This window comes from Portunus trituberculatus, chromosome 37 (genome assembly GCF_017591435.1).
Source record: "Portunus trituberculatus isolate SZX2019 chromosome 37, ASM1759143v1, whole genome shotgun sequence".
NCBI classification, from domain to species: Eukaryota; Metazoa; Arthropoda; class Malacostraca; order Decapoda; family Portunidae; genus Portunus; species Portunus trituberculatus.
Window position 1 is genome coordinate 25,651,276 of NC_059291.1, and position 24,903 is coordinate 25,676,178.

The 24,903-nt window shown below is 38.2% G+C and overlaps 1 protein-coding gene, 1 long non-coding RNA gene and 1 pseudogene across 8 annotated transcripts in view; 1 reads left to right on the plus strand and 2 right to left on the minus strand.

Annotated features, from left to right (window-relative positions):
- LOC123514029 (vesicle transport protein SFT2A-like) overlaps positions 1 to 24,903 on the minus strand; it is a 53,521-nt gene that overhangs the window by 3,398 nt on the left and 25,220 nt on the right. For 3 of the 7 annotated variants that reach the window (XM_045271604.1, XM_045271605.1, XM_045271606.1), the window contains exons 2-5: positions 20,265 to 20,392; positions 11,347 to 11,370; positions 8,562 to 8,731; positions 7,547 to 7,664 (exon numbers count right to left, since the gene is read on the minus strand). In XM_045271604.1, the coding sequence (XP_045127539.1) occupies positions 7,547 to 7,664; positions 8,562 to 8,731; positions 11,347 to 11,370; positions 20,265 to 20,345 (393 nt within the window). In that variant the 5' untranslated portion in view covers positions 20,346 to 20,392. Of the gene's footprint in view, positions 1 to 7,546; positions 7,665 to 8,561; positions 8,732 to 11,346; positions 11,371 to 20,264; positions 20,436 to 20,673; positions 20,730 to 24,903 lie in introns of those variants that run through there. The other 4 variants (XM_045271601.1, XM_045271600.1, XM_045271603.1 and 1 more) reach the window with 4 other exon arrangements.
- LOC123514031 lies at positions 549 to 7,230 on the plus strand. Its single transcript, XR_006677497.1, has 2 exons — positions 549 to 744; positions 6,933 to 7,230. It is a non-coding gene; the product is annotated as an uncharacterized LOC123514031 (long non-coding RNA).
- On the minus strand, positions 21,630 to 21,693 carry LOC123514427 (annotated as a pseudogene).

Here is a 24,903-nt window from a genome sequence, read left to right on the forward strand (position 1 = left end):
TGATAATAATAATAATAATATTAATAATAATATTAATAGAAGAACAAATAATACCTGATTTATATATTTTCACTCCAACTCATCTTTCTTTGCCCAGCATGCTATCAGTTTATTGAAAATGCATACATTTTCACCTCGCTATCACCAAAACTACAATGGTATCTTTTTCATGGATTAGTTTCAGGCTGTGTACAAATCTTGTGACTTCAAAATCACGAAGAAATAAAATATGTAAGAAAGAAGATAAGAAGAATGAAGAAATGAAGAAAGATGTAAAAAGGAGAAGAATAAATGAAGGAAGAAGATGAGAGACACAAAAGCAGGTACCAAGATTATAAGACGCTATCACTGATCTGATAGATAAGAGAACCTGTGACCACTGAGTACAGCAAGAGGCAGTGAGTCATGACAAGACAAACAGAGCCAAAGAAGCTTCTGGAACCTTCTCCCCATATTTGGTGATAACAGAGATTGCCAGAAGCAAATGATATGGATGAGGCAGAGAGCAACAAGCTATGAGGAAGGCCTTGTTCCTGATATAAGTTGATATTACCGAAGATATTCAAAATAAACATTGTAGAACCAGAAGTTGTTGGGAAGAGAAGGAGTCAAGTAATGCGTGTATATTACAAGGTGTAAGAGACAGAGAGGCAGAGAGAGAAGCCGAGGAAAAGGCGAGATGACAGCAAGACAGAGCTGTCAGATCAGAGGGTCAAGATGGCCACGCCGCTTATCTCAAGACCAGTAAGTGTAGCCAGACAGTTGTAATGCAGTCACAGAAAATGTTGGTGTCATATTTGGATAAAGGGAAAAAGATTATGTGTAGGTTGTGTAGGTTGTGTAGGGTGGTGTTTTTATTAGAAGGTTAATTGTAGGGTGTTTCGGATGTATCTTATCATTGAGTTTAAATTGAGTGATTTAAGTTGAGTAATATGAATACTGTGAAGAAATCTGGACATTTGAAGAAGTTTGAGTGAGGACAGAGTTGTTATTATCAATGAGGTCATTTGTGTGTGTGTAATGAATTTGAGTTCAAGATATATATGACAGAATCTGAGGTATTTGAAGGTGGACTTTGAGTGAAGAGAGTGATGAAATTTTTGTGGTTTTCGTGATTTTTCATTGTTGTCATAGGATCGGAAGGTGTAAATGTTTGTAAATAATATAATTAAGCAAAGTTATAAAAACTCAGATGTGTTTCCTTGAACCCACAAAGCAGTCTTGAAGATTAGGGATGCAACAAGATCGTGCAACTTGTAAACATGGTACAAACTACATAAGATAATAAAATACAAGCAACCCCCGCTTAACGAAGTTTCACACAACAAAATTTTGCTACCTTTTACTACCATCTGATCGTTTAACGAACACCAAACTCGCTTCAACGAAATTTTATCCAGGTAATTTTTTCCAAGTTTGAAAGCCCTGCCGTATCACGCAAGCCGACAGGCTTTTGAATACACCAGCGTCTCTCGTGGACAAAACGCTCACCACTCACTCCCCTAGTTCAAAACAATAACAGCGTCAGCAGCAGCTCGTCTTCCCTCACTCTACATGCCACCAAAACGCCCTGCAATGCCGCCTAGCATTGCTAAGAAGACCAGGAAGTCTCTTACTCTCGAAGTGAAGCTGGATATTATTCACAGACACGAGAGGCGAGAAAACTAATAGCATTGCTTCCCACCATGGCTTGACTCCATCTACTGTCTACCATTTTCACGTCAGCAGACTCTATTAAAAAGGCTGGTGAGATCATATCTTCCTTGCAAGCTAAAAGAACCACCCAAACTCGTGACTCTGCAATGGATAAAATGGAAAGCCTTGTGGAAATGTGGTACATAAGTTTTGTATGTGATACAATGATGCGCCCTTTATTTACATTCCACAGTTTGCCAGCTAGCGTATTTCCTGCTCTACTCTCCCTCCCTTCATAAATTTAAGATCATCATCATTATAAAGTTACTTACATACATATATTAGTGTACATTATAATGACTTTGTTTTAAATTAAACTGCTTAAATATTTAACTTCATAATTTTTACTTTCATTAAACCTTTTACTCTACTATGATGCACTCTTGCTTTGTTTACTCTCAATGGAAGCTCTAGTCAGGGGTTAAACTTGTCATAATTGGTTCACTTAACGAAAATTCATTTAATGAAGGTTTTTTTAGGAACATAACCCCCTCGTTAAGCGGAGGTTGCCTGTAGATATTAATAATCAATGGAATATCATAAAATTTTGTTTTGAATATTCTGAAAAACAGGAAATTAAACTTGAAAGTTATCATCATGCTAGGAGCAGTTTCATCCTCCACTGTGACAACACTACCAATCCAAGATATACACTTGACCCTTGTTTATCCAGATTTTGGTTTATCTGGACATTATCCAGATGATAATTTGAGTTTGGATGGCCAACAAATGAATTAAAGCAATGAGTGCCTTGCACACTTCCAGAAATGGCCAACAGATGGCAGCACTGCTGTGGTAAGCAGTTATAAACAAGTCCGGCTGATGCTAGTGAACACTGTGTTGTTTAGTATCAATGAACAAGTTTGTGCATTTTTCAATACCTAGAACTCCTAATTATGACTCCCAAGGATGTTAGACATAAGCAAGTGGCCCTATTTGTGACTTAAAAGCTGGAATTAATAAGAAAATTAGAGAAAGGAGATAGAGTTTTGAGTGTCTGTGAGGAGTATGGTGTAGCCGAGCAAACTGTGTCGAACATTAGTGAATCAAAAGATAAGCAGTAGAATATTCTGCCAAATTCTGTGTAGATGCATCATCAAGTAAAAGTGGTAAAGGTGCACCAAGAAAAAATGTAAGGAGTGGAAAACATGTTGCATTAGATGTCACAGTTAAGAAGTGGTATATGCAGCAGCTGGCACAAAAATTGATATTGAGAATTTCAGGAGGAACGATGGGTGGCTGTGGTGATTCTGCAATTGACACAGACTTTTTAATGCTACTGTGCAGAGTGAAGCTGGCAATGTGGACACAGTCAGCATCGCATGACAAGGCTGCATGTTGTGGTAGTATATTCATTGTACAAGTAACTCTTGATTTACGCGTGTTTAATTTAAGCATTTTTGTTAATACACGACCGAAAAAATATTATAATTAATTAAATTTGCGCGATTGGTTTGCTTATACATGATTTGGACCACATCCTGCATCCCCCTATTATCTATTGTTTCTTATGAGAATTACAAGTTTGTTTTACGCGAATTTTGAAATACGTGATGTCTTTTCGAACGCATCTATCGTGTAAATCGAGTTACCTGTACTTCATGTCTATGAATTTTTTTTTTTTTTGTGTATGTGCTCGGCTATTACTGTTAGGTTAGTTTATGTGTTAGGTTAACTTAAATTAAGTATGTTTTGGTTTAGTTGCTCAGGGAAACCAAAACAGCCAAAAATTTTGCACTCCCAAAAAGTCTAAGGAGACAAACAACCATGTTTGACAAATGAAGGACCCATTTGTGTTATCCGGACTTTTTCATTATCTGGACCAGTGCCTGCATCATCAATTCCGGAAAAACAAGGGTCGACTGTACTTTTAATTTAAAGCCATTATTCTCAGTGCTACATTTTAGACACTTAATATGTAGTTTTCTTAACCCGTAAGAAGTCGACCACATACATGTACATGGAGTCTTTGCTTACTATCTGTGGTCAATCACGTACAAGTACATTCGCCCCTTTCTCGCTTTCTACGTGTTTGAAATTTCCTCCAGCTTCAGTATTTATGTTCTTTAAAGTGTCTAGCATATATCAGCAGTTTTCCACCATTCTGACATGGGTTAGTCACCCCCCCTCACCCACCCTCCCTACCTTGATGCGACCAAAAAAACGGAGCGACGCTCAGTATTACTGTCATGAGTGTGATGTAGCTCTATGCATTGAGCCATGTTTTGAAGAATATCACACCCTGCTGCAATACTAAAAAGCTTAGATACTGAAAGAAATAATAATAAACAATATTTTGTGGTAAACTACTCCAATTTAACAAATTATTTTTTACATTATATTTACAGTACAGGCAACCCCCGCTTAACGAAGGAGTTACGTTCCTAAAAACACTTCGTTAAGCGAAACTTCGTTAAGCGAACCGATTATAACAAGTTTAACCCCTGATTTGAACTTCCATTGAGAGTAAGCAAAGCGAGAGTGCATCATAGTACAGTAAAAGGTTTAATGAAAGTAAAAATTATGAAGTTAAACATTTAGGTAGTTTAATTTAAGTCATTATAATGTACACTAATGTATGTATGTACGTAACTTTATAATGTTGATGATCTTAACTTTATGAAGGGAGGGAGAGTGAAACGGGAAATACACTAACCAGCAACCTGTTGAATGTAAACAAAGTGCGCATCATGGTACCGCATAAAAAAACTTATGTACCACATTTCCACATGGCTTTCCATTTTATCCATTGTAGAGTCACGAGTTCAGGTGGTTCTTTCAGCTTTCAAGGAAGATGCGGTCTCACCAGCCTTCTTAATAGAGTCTGCTGACTTGCTGATGGAGTCAAGATGGTGGCAAGCAATGTTATTAGTTTTCTGGCCTCTCTCTTGTCTGTGAATAATACCCATCTTCACTTCGAGAGTAAGACACTTCCTGGTCTTCTTAGGAACGTTAGGCCACATTGCAGGGCGTTTTGGTGGTAAGTTGAACTAGGGAAGATGAGCTGCTGGTGACGCTGTTATGTTTTGACTGGGGAATGAGTGGTGCACATGATCTTGATCTTGATCTTGATGCTACAGGTGACACAGAATTTCTTCTGAGTTAGGCCTTTGTATCGGCAGCGCCTGTGTTGTCCACGAGAGGCTTGATCTTGATCTTTATTCTACAGGTGTCTCAGGATTTCTTCTGAGGCAGGCCTTAGTACCAGCAGCTCCTGGTGTATTCAAAAGTCTGTCAGCTTGCATGATACAGTGGGGCTTTCAAATTTGGAAAAAATGACCTGGATAAAACTTCGTTAAAGCGAGTTTGGTGTTCGTTAAACGAGCAGATGGTAGTAAAACGAAACCTTCGTTGTAGCGAAATTTCGTTGTGTGAACCTTCGTTAAACGGGGGTTGCCTGTATTTACAAATATTTTTTGTATTTTTCATTTCATAAAACATGGGTTAATTTTATGAATATGTAACCATTATACAGATGTCTTGTAGGAGAAAAATATCGATAAAATGATAAAAAAAAAAGCCTTGCTCAGAAGTTGTACGTCTGGCAGCATCACAAAGCGAGCTAAATTTCAAGCTCCGGCGGGACATTTAAAAATGGAGATTTCAAACTTTAACTATGCCCATTTTAAGTTATATGGAATAAAAAAAGAAAATGGAATTATTGGTGACCTGGACGAGTATTGGGGAGGTAAATCAATGCTGACCTCTTACAGGTTAATGATGAAGTATGCTTTGTCTCTGATTTTGTGAAGATAATTTCTGCTTTCTTGGAAGTAGTAATTTGGACTTGAACAAAAATTTCAATATTTTTCACCCTTGGAGTTGGAACAAATTTGGACTTGGAACAATCCGAAGGGGATCAAATCTGGCGAATTCGGATGACACTAGCACCGGTGGCAGGAGGTAAACATTAGTTCCTGCTTTGTTTTGGTTCCACGTTGTTGCCTTGCTCTTATTCCCAGCTGGGGTCAGGACATTTGACCAGTTTTTCATCTGATCATAGTCACTAAACCAGGAAGGATGGCTGAGTAATATTCATATAAGTATATACATTGATCTTGTAACTAACAAAAATACTTCTTAACTACTGTAGTGACATGGTGTAACAGGCATGAAACAAAGAATCCACACAGGACTAACTGACTATGCTAGTGGTAGTGCTGCCACCACTCAGTATATTCTTAATACAGGTAACTCGATTTTCGTGATAGATGCGTTCCAAGATGCATCACATATATCAAAATTTGCGTAAAACAAACATGTAATTCTCATAAGAAACAATAGATAATAGGGGGGAAGCGGGATGTGGTCCAAAAAAATTCCTACAAAATACTCTATTTATTTGGCTAAATTAACGTTTCTATCATTTACCATTCTAAATACTAGAAGTGTATTTAAAGTAAAAGGAAAAGCAAGAAATAATAAGAGAAAGCAAAAAATAATATGAGAAAACAACAAAACAGAGAATACGTAAACACAACACTCACTGCGTCACTGCCTTCATCACTCACACCACAGTCAGTCACCATCTTCCTCTGAGCTTTACCACTTTATCAAAAATAACCTCACATGCAGAAGAAGATGAAGGATGTTTTGTGGCCATCTTGGTGAATTATAGGCAAATTGAAGAGAGTCCATCTGTACTCAGTGCTGGCAGACTGCAAATGAGGCACGAGAAGAGCGGAGCTTCCACCTATCGGCCAGCTGCAGAACTCTCTGGCGCGCAGTTTGAAATTGCGTCTGGCGCTCAGATTGAAAATGTGGTTGGGCCAAATCGCGTATAAGCAAACCAATCACGCAAATTAAATTAATTATAATATTTTTTGGTCACGTTATACCAAAAACGCGTAAATCAAACATGCGTAAATCGAGAGTTACCTGTACCTGGTAAAGTGACCCTTGCCATGAAGCTCACCACCAAAAGATAAATACTATTGAATTTACATAGTTCAATTCTTATTTATTTAGGTAAAAATTTGGGGTCTTGGAATGAATTAAAATGATTTGCATTATTTCCTATGGAAAAAATAGTTTCAGACTTGGAAAAATTGGGACATGGAGCAGACTTCTGGAATGAATTCGTCTGAGGGTCCACTATATTACCCAACAATGGTCTCAAGGAATATACTTCCTTATGGTCAAACCATAGTACACAAGAAAAAAGGTGCCACAAAGGTGCTGTGCACCACCACAGCTTTCAAATATATTTTGTCTTTAAGCATGTTTTTTTTTTTCAGGTATGGCCTTTGTTGTGTTCTTTCATCATGGAACATAACACTAAGGGCATTACTGGTTACAATATACTACTCTCTACCAGCCGGCAATCAGTGGACCAGAGTTGTGCAGTCACATCTGATCCACCCACCACCTATCATCTGTTTATCTTTTTTTTTTTTTACAACCTTGGGAGCTTTTACTATACCATATCTACTTTGGTTTGTCAAATCAACCACATCATAAGAAAATCTGTAACATTAAAAAAAAAAAAAACATGAAATCTTTTACTGGAAAAAAAATAAAAATGAAACCAGTGAAGCCCTTCAAATCAATGTCAATTAACTTTATCCTTCTGACATGAAACATTTCTCACAAGTTTTAAATTTTACTTACATCAATCTAACTGGAAGAATTTCAGATCATTCTTTCTATCAATAACAAATATATGCTGTAAAATGCAGAATCATTCAACTTTAAACCAGTACTGCAGCTACATGCACTGTATATACTATAATTAATATTCCATAAGTAATAACAGTTATATGGAGAGTGTCCCAGTTGTAATATAGAAAGCTTCAGGTTCTGGAGTTATTCTAATCTCTCTCTCTCTCTCTCTCTCTCTCTGACAACTTACCACAAAAGCAGCAATGAGAGTCATGAAGAGTGCCAAAAACATGACAATGGTGGCAATAATGCGGGTCTTGGCAAACATTTTCTTGCACTGGTTGACAGGTCCCATGAGGAAGCACGTGCTGCAAAGATAAACAGAAAGTACAATACATGATACAACAATAACTACAAATATCTCTCAATACATATTTTGTTTGTGCATCGTTGCCTGTTTGCAGTCAATCTCTGGTCAAGAAAAGAGCAATTCTTACAGTGCTGGGGCCTTATGCAGAATCATATTATTGGCATCCATGTGCCTTCATCTGAAATCTTCCTAACAATAATTTGAGTGGCAAATGCATCATTAATCAGTATTAATAGCATTCATGCAGGACACAAAAGGGTAGAAAATGAAAAAAATGGTAGTAAGAACATAAAGAATATAAGAAAGATTGAGGAGCTGCAAGAAGCCAGTAAGCCTACAATTAGCAGCCCTAGCACTAAACCTATCCATCTATATCCACATAATAATATATCATCTTTGTCCATATAATTCCTGAATATATAGGGAGCTTCCTGAAGCTCCCTATCTATTTAGTACATCAATGAAAAGCTGAGTATAGACTCTATTCTAGTCATCTACCACTCCACTTGAGGACCAATTTCTGCTTATCTCTTTTTAAGATCTAACTTTATTTTTTGTCATATTCTTATTATTAGTCCAAAGAATTCTGTTAACATTACCCTTGTTATATTCCTTATATTGCTCAAATAGTTTAAATAATAAAATCTTGCTGTCAACCTACACTGCAGAAATTAAAGTGAATTACAAAAGCCTCAAGGAAGCCTTGAGACAGAAGGGTATCCAGGCAGCTGTTTATATTACATGTAACTAAAACTGCAGTACATCACTGCACAATAGTACATAATTCACTTTAAATGCAGTATCTAATATCGATATATGATGACAAGATATGAACACTAAATTTTGCCTCATCACATTCAATTTATTCTACTTTGTGAGCATATAATGCACTCACCTGGATAGAGCAAGAATATTTCCAAAGGTGTACAAAACAGCAAACAAGACGAGTCCTTTGGGAAGGAACAACAGGGCTGAGCCAAGGAAGGACATTACAAAACCAAGGATGAAGCAAATTGCAAAACCCTTCACTCTGGTGCTCCAGCTGAGACTGTTGTTATCAATCACCTGAGGGAGGAAAAACAGGTACAGACTTATAGAAAAATATTTCTCACTGGCTCATCAGAGGCTGACTGTCAAGATTAAATGTATGTACTCAAATTTAGTCAGCAATATCTTATACTGCATACTAGGACTAGGCACAAGAGAGTAAGAGAATGTCAATGGGTATAAAGTTATATAAAAAAAAACATATAAATTATGGAAATGCAAGATAATAAGCAGTTACAAAAGCAACAAGAATTGTAATTTGAAGCAATAAATCAAGCAAGCATATAGCACACCGTACATACATACATACATACACACAGTAAACTGTCCAAAAATCAGATATGTATAAGTCAGATATCAGATAAACCTTATTCTACATAACCATCAGATTATTTTAATTCAAATCAGACAACGGCAATATATACGGCAGGTATCCAATCCAGAAATTTCTGGAAGACTAGGAGTGATCCACATTGGACCATAGCAAGGTTATGATGTCACTCATGGCTTACCGACTCCCACAGGTGATTGTATACATCCAACACTACTCCTATGTTCCTTCGTTCCAAAATTATGCTATGAAAAAACTCCATAAGGTTTCAGTGTTCCACAGTGCACTATAGTGGGATCATGACATTGCCCATGGCTTACTGAAGCTCACAGGTGATACATGCATCCCTTTGGGGGATCGACTGTTGATAAACACTTCTCACAGGGCTATGTGGTCTCTCTCTTCCTTTTGTCTTTGTTAAAGTACATACATAAATATGTGCACTGATTTAATTATTCTAATTAACTAACAATCTTTTTCAGAATTCTACTACCATTTTTAGGTGCATTGCTAAAACTTTAGATAAATCAGATCCTCAGATATTTAGACAAGAGGGTTGTGATTTATAAAGGGTTTATATTCATAAATACATACTTGTGTACTAGTCTGTCCTGGTGTCACATTATCATTGTTTTTTTTTTTTTTTTTACCAGTAAATATAAAGGAATATTATGGTCTTATACTTTCTATGTATCACATACATCACTCATAATGCAACACATGACAGCTTTCTGCAATGTGATGGGGAATAAATTGCAATGATTACATTTTTGCATTTCATAATATCACACACTACTTATTATTAAAAAGTTATGTATCATCACTTCTTTTTAAACAATAAGATAAAATTCAAAACTGGCAGTTTTAATAATAACAATTCAGAACATTACAACCACATATCAAAAATGCATAACACCTATTCTACATGTACTTTTGACACAAGTACTCCACCAATTTCCTTTTATCTCTGGTTCCTGAGCCTTTCAGTTTTGCCAGACCAGAGTTCCTAAATTCATCAACAGATCTCTAGTCTGGATACTGTTACAGATTAAAGATAATTACAAAATGGTAAGCCAAATAATTTGCAGGTGACAAAAGAAACAATCATACACATTACTCTATCAGAATGTTTGGACATTGTTACATGATGTTGCATTTACTTTGGAAATCTACTTCTTCATGATGTTTTGAGAGGGGGGCAGAGAGATGACACAGGTCTACATGCTGCTGTTACTTTCCCTGCTGGTCTGTGACACTTGCATCTATCAAACTTAGGTTCTTGTGGGCATCAACACAAGGTAAGGAGATTGTATGAATTTCTGAAATACTGCTTAAAGTATTGCACTTAATGACATACAAGAAAACAACTCTAAAACTGCTCTTCAAATTGAAACTTCTTAAAAACCAGTTTCATCTTGGGTGTTAACCACTGCAGCTGACAACATATTACAGAGAGATGATTCTTCTAAGAGCACACAGATGAATTCCACAATCAAGTAATAATGATTTTTGATCCCTACAAGTACTAAAAGTATGTATTTTGTATTTGTAATACATACTATTTGCAATATCTCTCCTTTATTTTTATGAGACATTCTTCAGATTCCTCTTCACGTATGTGTGAGTGTGAGTGTATTATCAACACATTGTTACCATAGAATAAAGACTTACATAATATCAACCATTATGTGACGGTTGATTATGGTTGGAAAAGATGCAAACCCTTTCTCCATGATGGGAAAATTACAAAATTCTTTACCTAGTTTTAAAATTGCTTCCTACTATTACCCAATTATTTCTATTGTTCCTCAATTTACAGCAATATTTCAGAAAAATCATGCTCTGAAATAAATGTAAATGTTATAAACTCAAGTGAAAAATCAAAGAAAGTGGGCCTGATACCTGAAAGGATCAAGTGGTGATGTGGAATGCCAAGGCACTGCTACTTTTGATGCTCTTATCTTTCTTTCCAACAAGGTATTAAGAGTCTTTACACAATGCATTCAGGGGCATCACCTGTTGCATAAGAAAGACACAGCTAATGCTAAAGGACAATCAATCATGAGAATCCATGCATCTTACTCTGAATGCAGACCTAAAGCCATGCAGCTCTATTCACTACTGTTAACTGATAGAAAACATTGGACAAATTTGTCATGCAAACATGTTGCATTAATACCAAACTGGCCATATTCATGCACTAAACTTATTCAAATCTCAAATAATTGGTGGCAGAATTCTGATTGTTGTCATTACACAGAGCAGGGTCTGGCATGGCATTGTGACAGAGGGAGACACTTACACGCAGGAGTGGTGTGTCCTCTGTCTAGGGGAAGAGAGAGGTTAGTTTTAGTACAAAGAAAACAAATAATCTAAGGTCATCAATGACTGCTGCAGAACAGAACACTGTCCAATGGATACTGTTTGTTGCAACATTCATGAGTTAGTGCTTTATGCAAGAAATTTGCACTTTGCAAACATATTGTTAATTTTATAACTTCAGACCTTGTGCTTGGAGAAATGCTTGCAAATTATTAGAAATACAGCAATATTTCTTCTTTGCTAGATTTAATCAAAGCTCTGTACAAGCTATAAAGTGTAGGAAGTCATTCTCAATAGCATCTTACGACTGTGTGTTGTATGACTTAGTTTCTGGTCTAAAAGTTTACATGATAAAGGAGAGAACATTTCAGACCTCATATTAACTGGCATATTGTTAACAGAACACCACAATAACATTAATTTCAAGAGATGAGAAAAAAAAAATAAAATAAAATAAAATAATAGTGGCTACATTGTAACTATTAGTGGCAGGTTCCATTATAAGAGCATTTGTTACATGAGAAACCAATAATGTAAGTTTAGTGTACAAGCAAAAGATATCTGATGATACAAGAATATGACTGACAGTAATGGCCAGGAAGTTACAAACACTTGCCTTGTTATTTGGACTGTATAGTGATGAATGATGATTGAGATGTGCAGAGATGAGTTTATGAGTGCTTGCAAGAAGCTACAGATTCCTCCCCCTGCCCCTTACTTCCCTATATATTATCGTTCCATCATTCTGAACATAACATGTGCTTTCATCAGAAAATTACTTGCAAACATATGCAAATAGGTACATGCTTACTGCATTCACTGTTAAGGTATGCAGTGCAGTGTTTTTATGTCAATGACTGGTTATAGGATTTATGTTTGTGTTGTCACTGGACTATACAAACATGATATTACTGATCTCTTAGTTGCACTTGTTACTGTATGGGTTTGCTTCAAAAACTACCTTTGACGAGGGAATGGAACACAATCCTTTTTTTTTTCTAATTAGCAATGTGTCTTGTTACATGTAAGAGTATTCACTGTGTAAGGAAGTGTAATGTTGAACAAATTAGGTCAGATCACAGGAACCTGCCTGTACTGGTTTCATCACTCATTGATAAAGCCACACAAATAATCAATACAATCCTCAAAATAGTTGAACATGTGAAATCTTACCTATATCTCTGACTTTTGTGGAAAACAATGCTTGCTTGAATGCAAATTATACAACAATTACAATATACTAACATCCTACTACATTTTATAACTGACACAAACACATGATTCACTCCTCCTCTCACTTGTCATCAGAAATGTACACAAAAATTATCACTACTAATTCATTTTTGTTCAAGCAATACCTTTTGCAATGTTTCCTAATCCAATATACAGTAAACACTCTAGAAATTGGATATGTATAAGTCAGATATCAGATAAACCAGATTCTATGTAACCATCTGATTATTTTCATCTAAATCAGACGGTGGCGATATATATGGTGGTGCAGTGAACCCCACTACTACTGCTACTACTACTACTACTACTACCATGCTGTTACCCCACTAATCCGGCCCAGGTGTAGAACTACCTGAGAACAGCTGGGCTAGGCGAGGTCACTCCGGGGTCACCAACTGTAGTATTCTCTGACTAGCCAGGACACGGATGAAGAAGTAAACCAGAGCTGTTCGTTACTGCCGTTTATTATGTACAGACAAGCGAGCGGAGATGAGTCGAGTGGTGTGTGTGTCACGGAGTTTCGGCGCTGACTGACTGGAGAGTGATCTGCTGAACACCCAGGCTGAAACCTCACACCGTCCAGCTGGAGTCAGGTCACTGCACCTGGCCTGGCTTAGCGGGGAAACGGCGGGGTGCGAGGAATCCCCAGTCAGTGACCTCGCCTAGCCCAGCTGTTCTCAGGTAGTTCTATACCTGGGCCAGATTAGTGGTGTAACAAGGAGGTGATTCGCGCCCTTCCCCATCCTGGTAGCTGGGTTGACGCCCTCCCGATCATCCTTCTGACCTGGAGGGCCATGGAGAAGGAGGATGTGCATCACACTCCGGCGGAGCTGGTCTACGGGGGAGGACTGGAGGCTTCCTGGCCAATTCGCGGCACCTGGGCCGCCCGGGGGACACGCCCTGGCCTTCCTTCTGGTGTTGCGGCAGGCTATGGCGAACCTCCGGCCCACTCCTCCTTGTCCACCCCCCTCCTGCCCTACCCACTTCCCGGCGGACCTCCGTGATGTGGCAGCTGTTTTCCTGAGGACTGGCGCTACCACAGGACCTCTCCAGCTGCCGTATATGGGCCCATATTGCGTGCTGCACAGGGGCAAGAAATATGTCACCCTCGAGATTAAGGGTCACCTGTACGTCGCTTCACGGGACCGGGTGAAGGCGGCTCACCTGCCTCCTACTCCACCCGCGGTGCCATCCCTGCTCCCCAAGCAGCACCTTCCTCCAGTGGTGGAGCCCTTACGCCTTTCTCACCCCAGGGAGGTGGCACTGCTCTGCCTGCCGCCACGGGGCGCCACCGCAGGGATTCCAGTAACGTCGGAGCAGGGGTCCTCACCTCGCCCCCTGGCAGACCATGAGCCGCCAGCAAGCCCCCAACCACCACCACCCACCCCGCCTGTCTCCCAGCCACCATCTCCTCCTCCTGTATCACCTCTCCTTCCTGCTACACAGCCTATTGTTCACTCACCTTCACCCCCTATCACTTCTCCGGGCGTCATCACCCACTTTGGCAGGTTAAGCCAACCCCCTAATTTTTTCCAGGCATCTTAGAGGCTCCTTGCTACTCACCTTTGCTTTCCTTTTCCCCTTATACCTCATTTTTTTTCCCTCCTTCTATGGGGGAGGGGGGCGGTACTGTAGTGAACCTCACTACTACTACTACTACTACTACTACTACTACTACTACTACTTCTACCACCACCACTACTACCACCATGCTGTTACCCCGCTAATCTGGCCCAGGTGTAGAACTACCTGAGAACAGCTGGGCTAGGCGAGATCACTGCCTGGGGATTCCTCGCACCCCGCTGTTTTCCCGCTAAGCCGGGCCAGGTGCAGTGACCTGACCCCAGCTGGACGGTGTGAGGTCACAGCCTGGGTGTTCAGCGGATCACTCTCCAGTCAGTCGGCACCGAAACTCCGTGACACACACACCGCTCGACTCATCTCCGCTCGCTTGTCTGTACATAATAAACAGCAGTAACGAACAGTTCTGGTTTACTTCTCCATCCGATTTCTGGCTAGTCAGAGAACACTACAGTGGGCATTGGGTCTGGAGAATGCCAGAAGGTTAGGAGTGTTCCATAGTGCACAACAGCAGGGTGATGATGTCACTCATGGCTTACAGGAGCTCACAGGTGATATGTGCACCCTGATATGGTGGGGACATGGGGACTCTTGATGAACACATCTCACAGGGCTATGTGGCCTCTCTCTTCATTTTGTCTTTGTTTTAAGTGGATAAATATATGTACTGTTTTAATCATTCCAATTAACTAATATTTTTTTCAGAATATTACTACCATTCTTAGGTATATTAAAAAACTTCAAATAAATTGGATCCTAGGATATTTGATGAATGGATTCTGCCAACCGATCCAGTTTATAGAAGGTTTACTGTAGGCAAATCTACCACAACACCACTTCACTGTAATCTCCTCACAGTGACCATAATAGAATTCCTATTTCTTCTTGCCTCCCCCCTCTCTCTCTGACACCTACATAATTCCTACTGGACACAGCAATCACCTCATAGTCTCATGGACTGCATCACTTATGTACCACCTAAGAATTAAGATCAAGTGTCACCAAGACCTACAGGCCCAGGCCAGACTCTGCCACTCACACAGTTATATCAGATAGGGTGAAATCAAAAGTTTTTCATCTCATCAACTCCCCTCCTCTGACTGACCGTCTTTAGCTTCTTTCTCACTGCTGCAATGTTGCATCTCTTGCTACCTTTTATTACTGTTTTCATGCTAACTGCTCTTCTGATCTTGCTAACTGCATGCCTCCCCTCCTCCTGCAGCCTCGCTGCACAAAGTTTTCCTATTTCCCCTTGCCCCTATTCTGTCCAACTGTCTAATGCAAGACTTAATCAGCACTCTCAATCATTCATACCTTTCTCTGGTAAACTTTGGAAATCCCTGCCTGCTTCAGTATTTCCAACTTTCTATGACTTGACTTAATTTAAGAAGGAGGTTTCAAGACATTTATCCCTTTCTTTTGGCTAACTCTTTCAGACTTGGGACTGGCAACTAAGTGGGCCTTATTTATTCATTTTGTTTTGTCTTTGGCCAGCTTTACCTTCTTACATAAAAAAACACACAAGTGACTCATGTCTGGGATGTTAACATTACTCATAAATGGCATCATAAGTGCATCACAATCCTCACTGGCTTTCACCACTTCCTTCTCAACAGAATGCTCCCTGTGTTGCCATTTGATCCCTGCCTTAATCAAATATGCCCTATATAGATCAAGCAACTCTCCTGTCAGAGGAAAATTATCTCCCATACAGACCCAGTATATGAAAGTCTGAAACATGGTAAATAGGTAAGGAGATTAAAGTTATTAATATGAAATGCTACCAGACAAAATTCAGCATGATAAACAGACCATCAGCAGAGAGTGGTACTAAAAAATAACATTTCTCTGTAGTCTCAACAAACAGTCTTCTATTCCTCAAAGTACCTCATATCCATCCCTTGATACTTGGGCTGCAACAACCACCAGTCACTTCATCATTATCTTTCAAAGTCTCATTTATAAAGACTATCTTTGATGGAGCCTATTCAAACATTAAAAACTCCACAAATTTTCAACATTTTGGAAATATGAAATCCTCCACAATCACTAAATGCCTGGTCAGTTTCCTTAATATTATAAACAACTATCAAGACAAAATATAACACACCTCTTTCTCTTGCCTCTGTAGATTTTGATCAAGCATACACTAAACCACCACCACCATCACCAAAGGTACAAGTCCATGATTCCAGCCCATCATAGCAGTGTGGTTGGCTGACATCCTCCTAAGGTGTCATGAAGCTATCCACAAATAGGACTGTCTTTTGAATATGAGTTGCAGGATTCCTCTGGAAGTTAGTATGGGTCCACTGTACTTCTTAAGGTTTATGAAGCCATAGCTGATGCACTTTATAAATAGAAAGGGAGGTGGGGTCTGAGTAACTCCACCTCTGAGTACTGATGAAGCTCCTTAAGCATGCGTGTATCAGCTATGCATTAATCCACATTGGATAAGATAATCCTTGGGTGGGACTTAACATCACAGACACATCTGACAACTTTAAGATATGAAATGAGGTGTGCAACAATACCCAAGACAAGGTTTGTAACAATACCTGCGACGAGACAAATGGGTCTTAACATGAAGACTTGAGATGAATTTGAGAGGTGCTAAACAAGGTAGTATTGATAGCATCGGTGCTTCATGATGCTTATTTTGCTACCATGTGGAGTTGGTGCTGGTGTGATGAGGGCTGAAGGAGGTTGGTATGCTAAACAGAGTAGTATGTTATTCCAACTTCCCCCTGCTAAGCCTGCAAGTCACTCCCCCTTGACCACCCAAGCACCTCAGTGTGAGTGTAAATTGACTGCGTTTGCATACCATCTGGCTTTGACTCAATAGTCACTCTCTAACTAAATTTATCTGTGCTGTCTATCTCTCCCCTAACTCCTCCAGCTATAGTAAATTCCAAAGTGAAGTACATTCTATCCCTCTATCCTTTCACAGTGATCTTCATCCTTGGAGATTTCCATGTTCACCACCAGCTTTGGCTTTCTTTTCCCTTCACTGACCATCTTGGTGAACTAGCCTTCAACTTTGCTATCCTCCATGAGCTAGAGTAACTGGTGCCAATGCCTCTCGTGGACAAAACGCACACCACTCACTCCACTACCCTTCCTTGCTCTTAGTTCAAAACAATAACAGTGTCCAGCAGCAGCTCGTCTTCCCTCGCTCAACATGCCACCAAAACGCCCTGCAATCGGTCCTGTAATGTCGCCTAGTGTTGCTAAGAAGACCAGGAAGTCTCTTACTCTCAAAGTGAAGCTGGATTTTATTCACAGACATGAGAGAAACAAGAAAACTAATATCATTGCTCGCCACCATGGCCTGACTCCATCTACTGTCTCTACTATTTTCAAGTCAGCAGATTCTATTAAGAAGGCTGGTGAGATCATATCTTCCTTGCAAGCTAAAAGAATCACCCAAACTCATGACTCTGCAATGGATAAAATGGAAAGCCTTGTGGAAATGTGGTACATAAATTTTGTATGCAGTACAATGATGCGCCCTTTGTTTACACTCCAAGGGTTGCTGGCTAGCATCTTTCCCGCTCCACTCTCCCATAAATTCAAGATCATCAACATTATAAAGTTACTTACATACATACATTAGTGTACATTATAACGACTTAATCTGAAATTAAACTGTTTAAATGTTTAACTTCATAATTTTTACTTTCATTAAACCTTTTATTGTAACATGATGCACTCTCGCTTTGTTTTCTTTCAATGGAAGTTCAAGTCAGGGGTCAAACTTGTTATAATTGGTTCGCTTAATGAAAATTCATGCAACGAACAATTTTTTAGAAATGTAACCCGTTCGTTGAGCGGAGGTTGCTTGTATATATACAGAAATCACCCGCGTATCCGGATCGTCACTATCCGGAGCTGTCCCCAAGCATATTCAAACCTGCCGCACGTGATCCCTCGATCCCGCTAGGCGGCAGCACTTACTCCCATGCCCTCCCGCTCCCTCATACCCACGCTGCCGGTCCACTCCGCTCTCACCCGCCAATAGATCGAGTAATGGCGATGCTATTCTCTACTTAAACCAGTGGCTGGAAAAGGTTACTGCACGAAAATGATCCTGTGGTGGACTTTGAGGACTTCGAGGCAGATGACTTCTACCGTTGGCTGCTTGAGACAGGGGAACAAGCTATACTAGATGATGTCCAAGACTGGCTTGACTGTAATGAAGGTGGCCCAGACATGCAAGTCCTGACTGAACATGAAATTGTTGAGACCTGGAAGAAATGGCTTCTGAGGGAGATGACAATGATGATCCCCTCCCCCTCAGGCCATCATTTGCAACAGCAAGGGGAGGAATTGAAGCTGCGGTGGAGTTTTGTGAACACCGAGCGATCGCTGTGCCACCTACTGATGGCTATTGGTATCTTAAAAATATAGCCGTATTTCAAGGCGTAAATTATATGAAATTTTTTGTCGTATGTCAAAAAATTGTATGTTGGGGCGATTGTATCTCGAGGTATTACTGTGTGTATATATATATATATATATATATATATATATATATATATATATATATATATATATATATATATATATATATATATATATATATATATATATATATATATATATATATATATATATATATATATATATATATATATATATATATATATATATATATATATATATATATATATATATATATATATATATATATATATATATATATATATATATATATATATATATATATATATATATATATATATATATATATATATATATATATATATATATATATATATATATATATATATATATATATATATATATATATATATATATATATATATATATATATATATATATATATATATATATATATATATATATATATATATATATATATATACTGTATATATGTAATACTGTATATATGTAATACTTGTCACTAACAGGAACAAGAAATATTTTGATGAGTCAGGAGTGAATTTTTTCATATATGTACTTACCTATCTTTTTGGATTCTGAATTATTATTATAGACTACATACTTCTGTAGAAGCTGAGACATTTATTCAATTTTTTCAATCCCAGATCATCATGCATACAATATCAAAGCAATAAAATGAAATAGGAAGCTACAGTATAAGAGAGGGATAAAGATTTTGGTTACAAATATATTAAGCATTGACAGTGTTAATGACACAGCATACTGCTGTCTCCTAAATATTCATTACATTAAACAGATAAGTTACTTCTCAAATCTAATCAATAAGGAATAAGAAATAGGAAAGAAAACAAAACTGATCTTTTTTTCACTATAAATTTCTCAATCCTTGTGATACTTTTTTTCACATTTCTCCATACTTTCATACTTCCTCAAGACAGAACATAATCCTTCAAATAATTCTAATAAATTTTTGTTGCATCTCAAAATTAATTTCCTCTGATATTGATTTGGTTGTCATATAATCTGTGGAAGATGGCAACAATCTTCTAACACTGTTAAGATTGACATACAGTACTAATGACCCAGCAAGGGATTAATTTCTGTCCAGTGTCACTGCATAGACTGTGAAGGTAGTTCAGTAATATAGTTAAAAATAACATTTATTTAATTTCTTTTTCATTATGTGAATATGTCAGCTTTCTCATGATGTACAGAAATGTGCATATCTGTACTGCAAAAACATCTATAGTATGTATGTGTACCTCATTAGTAGGAAATCCATTACATGCACTCTTCAAGTCTTACTTCATTTTACTACAAAGCAAAATCTACAGAGAACATCAAAAGCCTCAAACAACACTTTATGTAAAAGTGTAAAATAACATAAAGCAAAAAACCAAGACAAATATAAGTTAGTTATGCAAAATCAATCACTACAAACAAATATCATCACACCACACTGAACAATAAAAAACACCAACACCATAACCATTCCATAACATACACTTCACTACTACACCCCACACGCATTTGTCTGCAGGCCACAATAACACACACACACACACACACACACACACACACACACACACACACACACACACACACACACACAAAAAAAAAAAAAAAAAAAAAAAGTAACGTCCAGACAAACTATACCTGAGTGATGATGTTCCCTCGCTCCTCATCCTGGTCATCAGAGGTCTCCCGGCCGCTGAGAGCCTTGCGAAGCTTGTCCATGGCAGAGCTGGGCTGAGATTGGCCAGCAGGAGTCTTGGTCTTTTTTCCTGTGAGAGGAGAGAACTTTGCTGGCATTTTTCTCCTTGTTTCCTGGAATGTATAATTAACACGAGACTAACATCTTTCTCTTTCTCTTCACTTGTTTGCACTATCTTTCACTACTAGCTTTATGTAGATAACACATACACAACACACACACACACACACACACACACACACACACACACACACACACTCTTCAGTCAAGTCAGTTCATGGTTACTTCACTGGGCACAAATACATAAAAGCATAGAAACATGTTATCCTAGGGTTTTCACTCAAACATTACCATCACCCATCTCTGTTAAACAACACTATCCACACATGCAATACTGGCTTTCTCCCACAACTCACAACCTTATCACAATCACCATGTTCTGGGTGATAGCTTATCTCAATTTTTAGTGAGTATTGACGATAACATAAGATATGTAAACATTAATTAATAGATTTTCAAACCTTATATATTTTATCATAAAGTCTTCAAATTTTTCATATACATATATATACATATATATATATATATATATATATATATATATATATATATATATATATATATATATATATATATATATATATATATATATAGGGTTCGAGCAGGGCTCATGGTGTCCTGTTTCCATGTCTCCATTTATCAAATTTTTCCTTAAAGTTATGCATTTTATGTGCTGAAACGACTTCATCATTCAATGGATTCCACTCCTCCACCATTCTGTGTCCAAAACTGCATTTTACAGTATCTTTCACACACTGCCTCATCCTGATCTTCTTTCATATATATATATATATATATATATATATATATATATATATATATATATATATATATATATATATATATATATATATATATATATAGATAGATAGATAGATAGGTATATATATATATATATATATATATATATATATATATATATATATATATATATATATATATATATATATATATATATATATATATATATATATATATATATATATATATATATATATATATATATATATATATATATATATATTTTTTTTTTTTTTTTTTTTTTTTTACCTCGTTGTATTGTACAGGGTTTGAGTGGAGCTCATAGTGTCCTGTCTCCATGTCTCATTTATCCAATTTTTCCTTAAAGTTATGAACATTATGTGCTGTAACAACTTCATCATTCAATGCATTCCACTTCTCCACTGCTCTGTGTGGATAACTGTATTTTCCAATATTCTTCATATGCAGGGGCACAGATAACTGTGGCAGGGGCCATGCTAATCTTCTCTGTATCGTTTCAATTTTAGTATATGTACTGCCGAAACATCCTGATATTCTTTACATGACCTCTTGTCCTTCCATCTTCTGTCAACAGCACTAGGTCTTCCTTGTCTATCTTTCAATGCCATTGACTATCTTGTACATTGATATTGGGTCTCCTCATTCTCTTCTATCTTGTAAGGTTGGTAGTCCTATTTCCTTTAGCCATGCTCTTCATATGTTATGTCCTTTAGTTCCGACACCATCTTTGTAGCAATATTCAGTATCCGTTCCAATCTTCTTATATCTTTCAGAGTTCAGAGACCACACCACAGCTGCATATTCCAGCTTTTGATGTTTCATGCTCGTGATAAATTTTTCATCATATCTTTTTCCATGTATTGAAATGCCACTCTTATATTAGTCAACATTTTCTATGACATGCCAAATATCTTGCTTATATGTTTTTCAGGGTTCAGATTTTCCTGTATAATCACTCCCAAATCTTTTTCCTCATTTTTAATGTCCAGGTATACTGTGTCTACCCATCCATCACTGTTTTCCAGTCCTGCAATGTCTCTCGAGTAAAAGCTTAATATGTTTGATGCACATGTCTGCCCTGTCCTGAACCCAAATTCTCTGATATGACTTGCTTCTCTTCTAGATATTTAACCCATTTTTCTTTGATAATTATTTCACATATCACTTCTAAGTGATACCGGTCTGTAGTTTAATAGTTCAGTTGCCTTTCTTTCTTTGAATATCGGTATTATGTTGGCTCTCTTCCACTCTAGTGGAATTTTCCCTTCATTTATTGAACTTGTAATTATTTCCCAAACTGAATTGCTCTTTTCTTTCTTTTAACACCCAGCCTGGTACACCATCTGGCCCCATTGCTTTTCTAACTTCCAATTTATCCACTAATCTTCCAATATATCTGAGTGTGATTGAGTGCGTGAAAGAGAGTGTTGAGATGGGACTGGGCGAGTTTGTTGTGTGTGAGATGTGTGGGCATGACAGGAAGGTCGTTGACTTTTCTGAGTGTATGGTGTGTAGGCTCAAGAGTGAGAATTTAGTTCTTTCTCTTGAGCACCGAGAATTGCGAGAGGAAATGAGAAAGCTAAGTGAGGGGAAGAGTGCAAACGAAGTTCTCATCTTTGAGTTGAAGGAGTTGTATGTTAGTGAAGTGTGGCAGAGAATTAGTGAGCCGGAATGGTCTTATTGCAATGCTTACTATTCTTTTGTCTAAAAAGTAAAAAAAAAGGTTAAGAGGCTTGGGGAGGCAGTGGAAAAAACTTAGGCAGGAGATCAGTGTTAGGCCGAAGGTTGGACCTTCTGAGGGCGACAGGGTGGCTTGGCCCTCTGTCGGGAAGAGCAGAGTGGGGAAGAGGGAGCAGGCGAGCCAGACTGGGAAAGATAGTAGTCAGGATGGGCAGAGATGGCAGGTTGTGAGGAGAAGGAAAGCGGAGGCAGTTAGGGAGGATAGGACTAAACCTGTTGAGTGTGAAAATAGGTTCGGTTTGTTGGAGGGGGAGGGGGAGAGTGAGAGTGGAGTGAATGAGGTGGTTGTGGTGAGTGAAAGGAGAGAAAAGGGGGTAGAGAAGAGGAGCAGGAGGGTTGTGCCTAGCACACCTCAGGTGTGTGTGGTGGGTGACTCTCAGGTTAGGTACTTAGATAGCACTTTCTGTGGGAAAGACAGGGATAGGAGGACGAACGTGTGTATGCCTGGTGCAGGTGTGAAGGCAGTGAGTGAGGAGGTGCAGAAGAGAGTTGGGGGGATGGAGAGGGAGGGTGTAGTAGTTTTGCATGTAGGTGGGAACAATGTCAGAGCAGGTGGGTCGGAGGAGTTAGTGGCAAGATTTTGAGAAATGTTAGGCAAGATAAGGGAGAGTGGTAGGAGGTGTGTAGTGTCAGGAATCTTGCCTCGTGTGTATGTTAGCAGGGAATGGTTGTCTAGGGCCATTGGTGTGAATGATCGGGTAAAAGGGATGTGTAAGGATGTGGGTGTCAGCTTTGTGGATGTATGGGATAGGTTCTATGGGCGAAGGGATTTGTATGCTAGGGATGGTGTGCATCTGAGTAGGAAGGGTGTGGATGTGCTGAGTGGATGTCTGGAGGGGGAGTTGGGATGGAGTGTAGGGGGTGAGGTAGCAAATACATTCCAGAAGAAAGATGTTAGACATAAATTAGATAGGATAAACAGAGATAGTGAAAAGATTAGGAAAGGTTTCCAGGTGTAAATAGGAGAGAATAAGATTAGGATTCCAAATAAGGAGACAGCATCTAGGAAGGTAGCAGGACTTAAATGTTTTTATGTAAATGCCAGGAGGCATGGGTAAATGAGGAAAAGTTTAGGGAAAATAGGAAAGAATATGAAGTAGATGGATACATTATGTATTTACACCAGAGAATTGGTAGGATAGGTGGAGGAGTAGTTATTTATGTAAAAAAAATCCTTCATTTCCAGTCAGGTTAATGGTATTAAGGTAGATAACAGAGTAGAGTCCTTATGGCTGGATGTTAGAGTAAACAAAAGTAAGGTTATCAGAGTAGGAGCTTTTTATAGACCACCTAACCAGTCAGCAGATGTAGACAACCTTATGGTAGATGAGATAAATAGGGGGTGTACTAGTCAGACAATTATCTTAGGGGATTTTAATCTTAAGTCAGTAAACTGGGAGAGGATGGTAGGAGATGCTAGTGAAAATAAGTTTATGGAAAGTTTTCAGGATAACTATTTAGTGCAGATGGTAGATAAACCTACTAGGGGGAGGAAGGTTTTAGACATAGTACTAACAAATATTGAGCATTGTTTAAAGGAAGTTGAGATAGGAGAGACTTTAGCAAACAGTGACCATCATATAATTAGATTTACCATTAATTCCAGTAGGGATAATATAGTGAATAAGACAAGAGTCCCAAACTATCAGAAAGGCAATTATGGTAGGTTACATCAGTTATTAGGAGAGGTAAACTGGGAAGTTAGTTTTGGAAATAAGACTGCACAGGAGATGTGGGATATTTTTAAGGTTGTAGTAAAGGCTATAGTGATGCAGTGTATCCCTTACAAAGATATAAGGCAGAGAAACAGGAAGCCATTATGGTGGACTCACGAGATAGGTAGACAGATCAGAAAGAAGAAGAGGGCATATAGAGAGTTGCAGAAAAGTGGGGAAGATATAGATTTGATTAGGTACAGACAGGTCAGGGATGGTTTGAGTAAGGTTATAAAAAAAAGTAAAAGGTAGGCAGAGATAAAACTAGCTAGAGCTACTACCT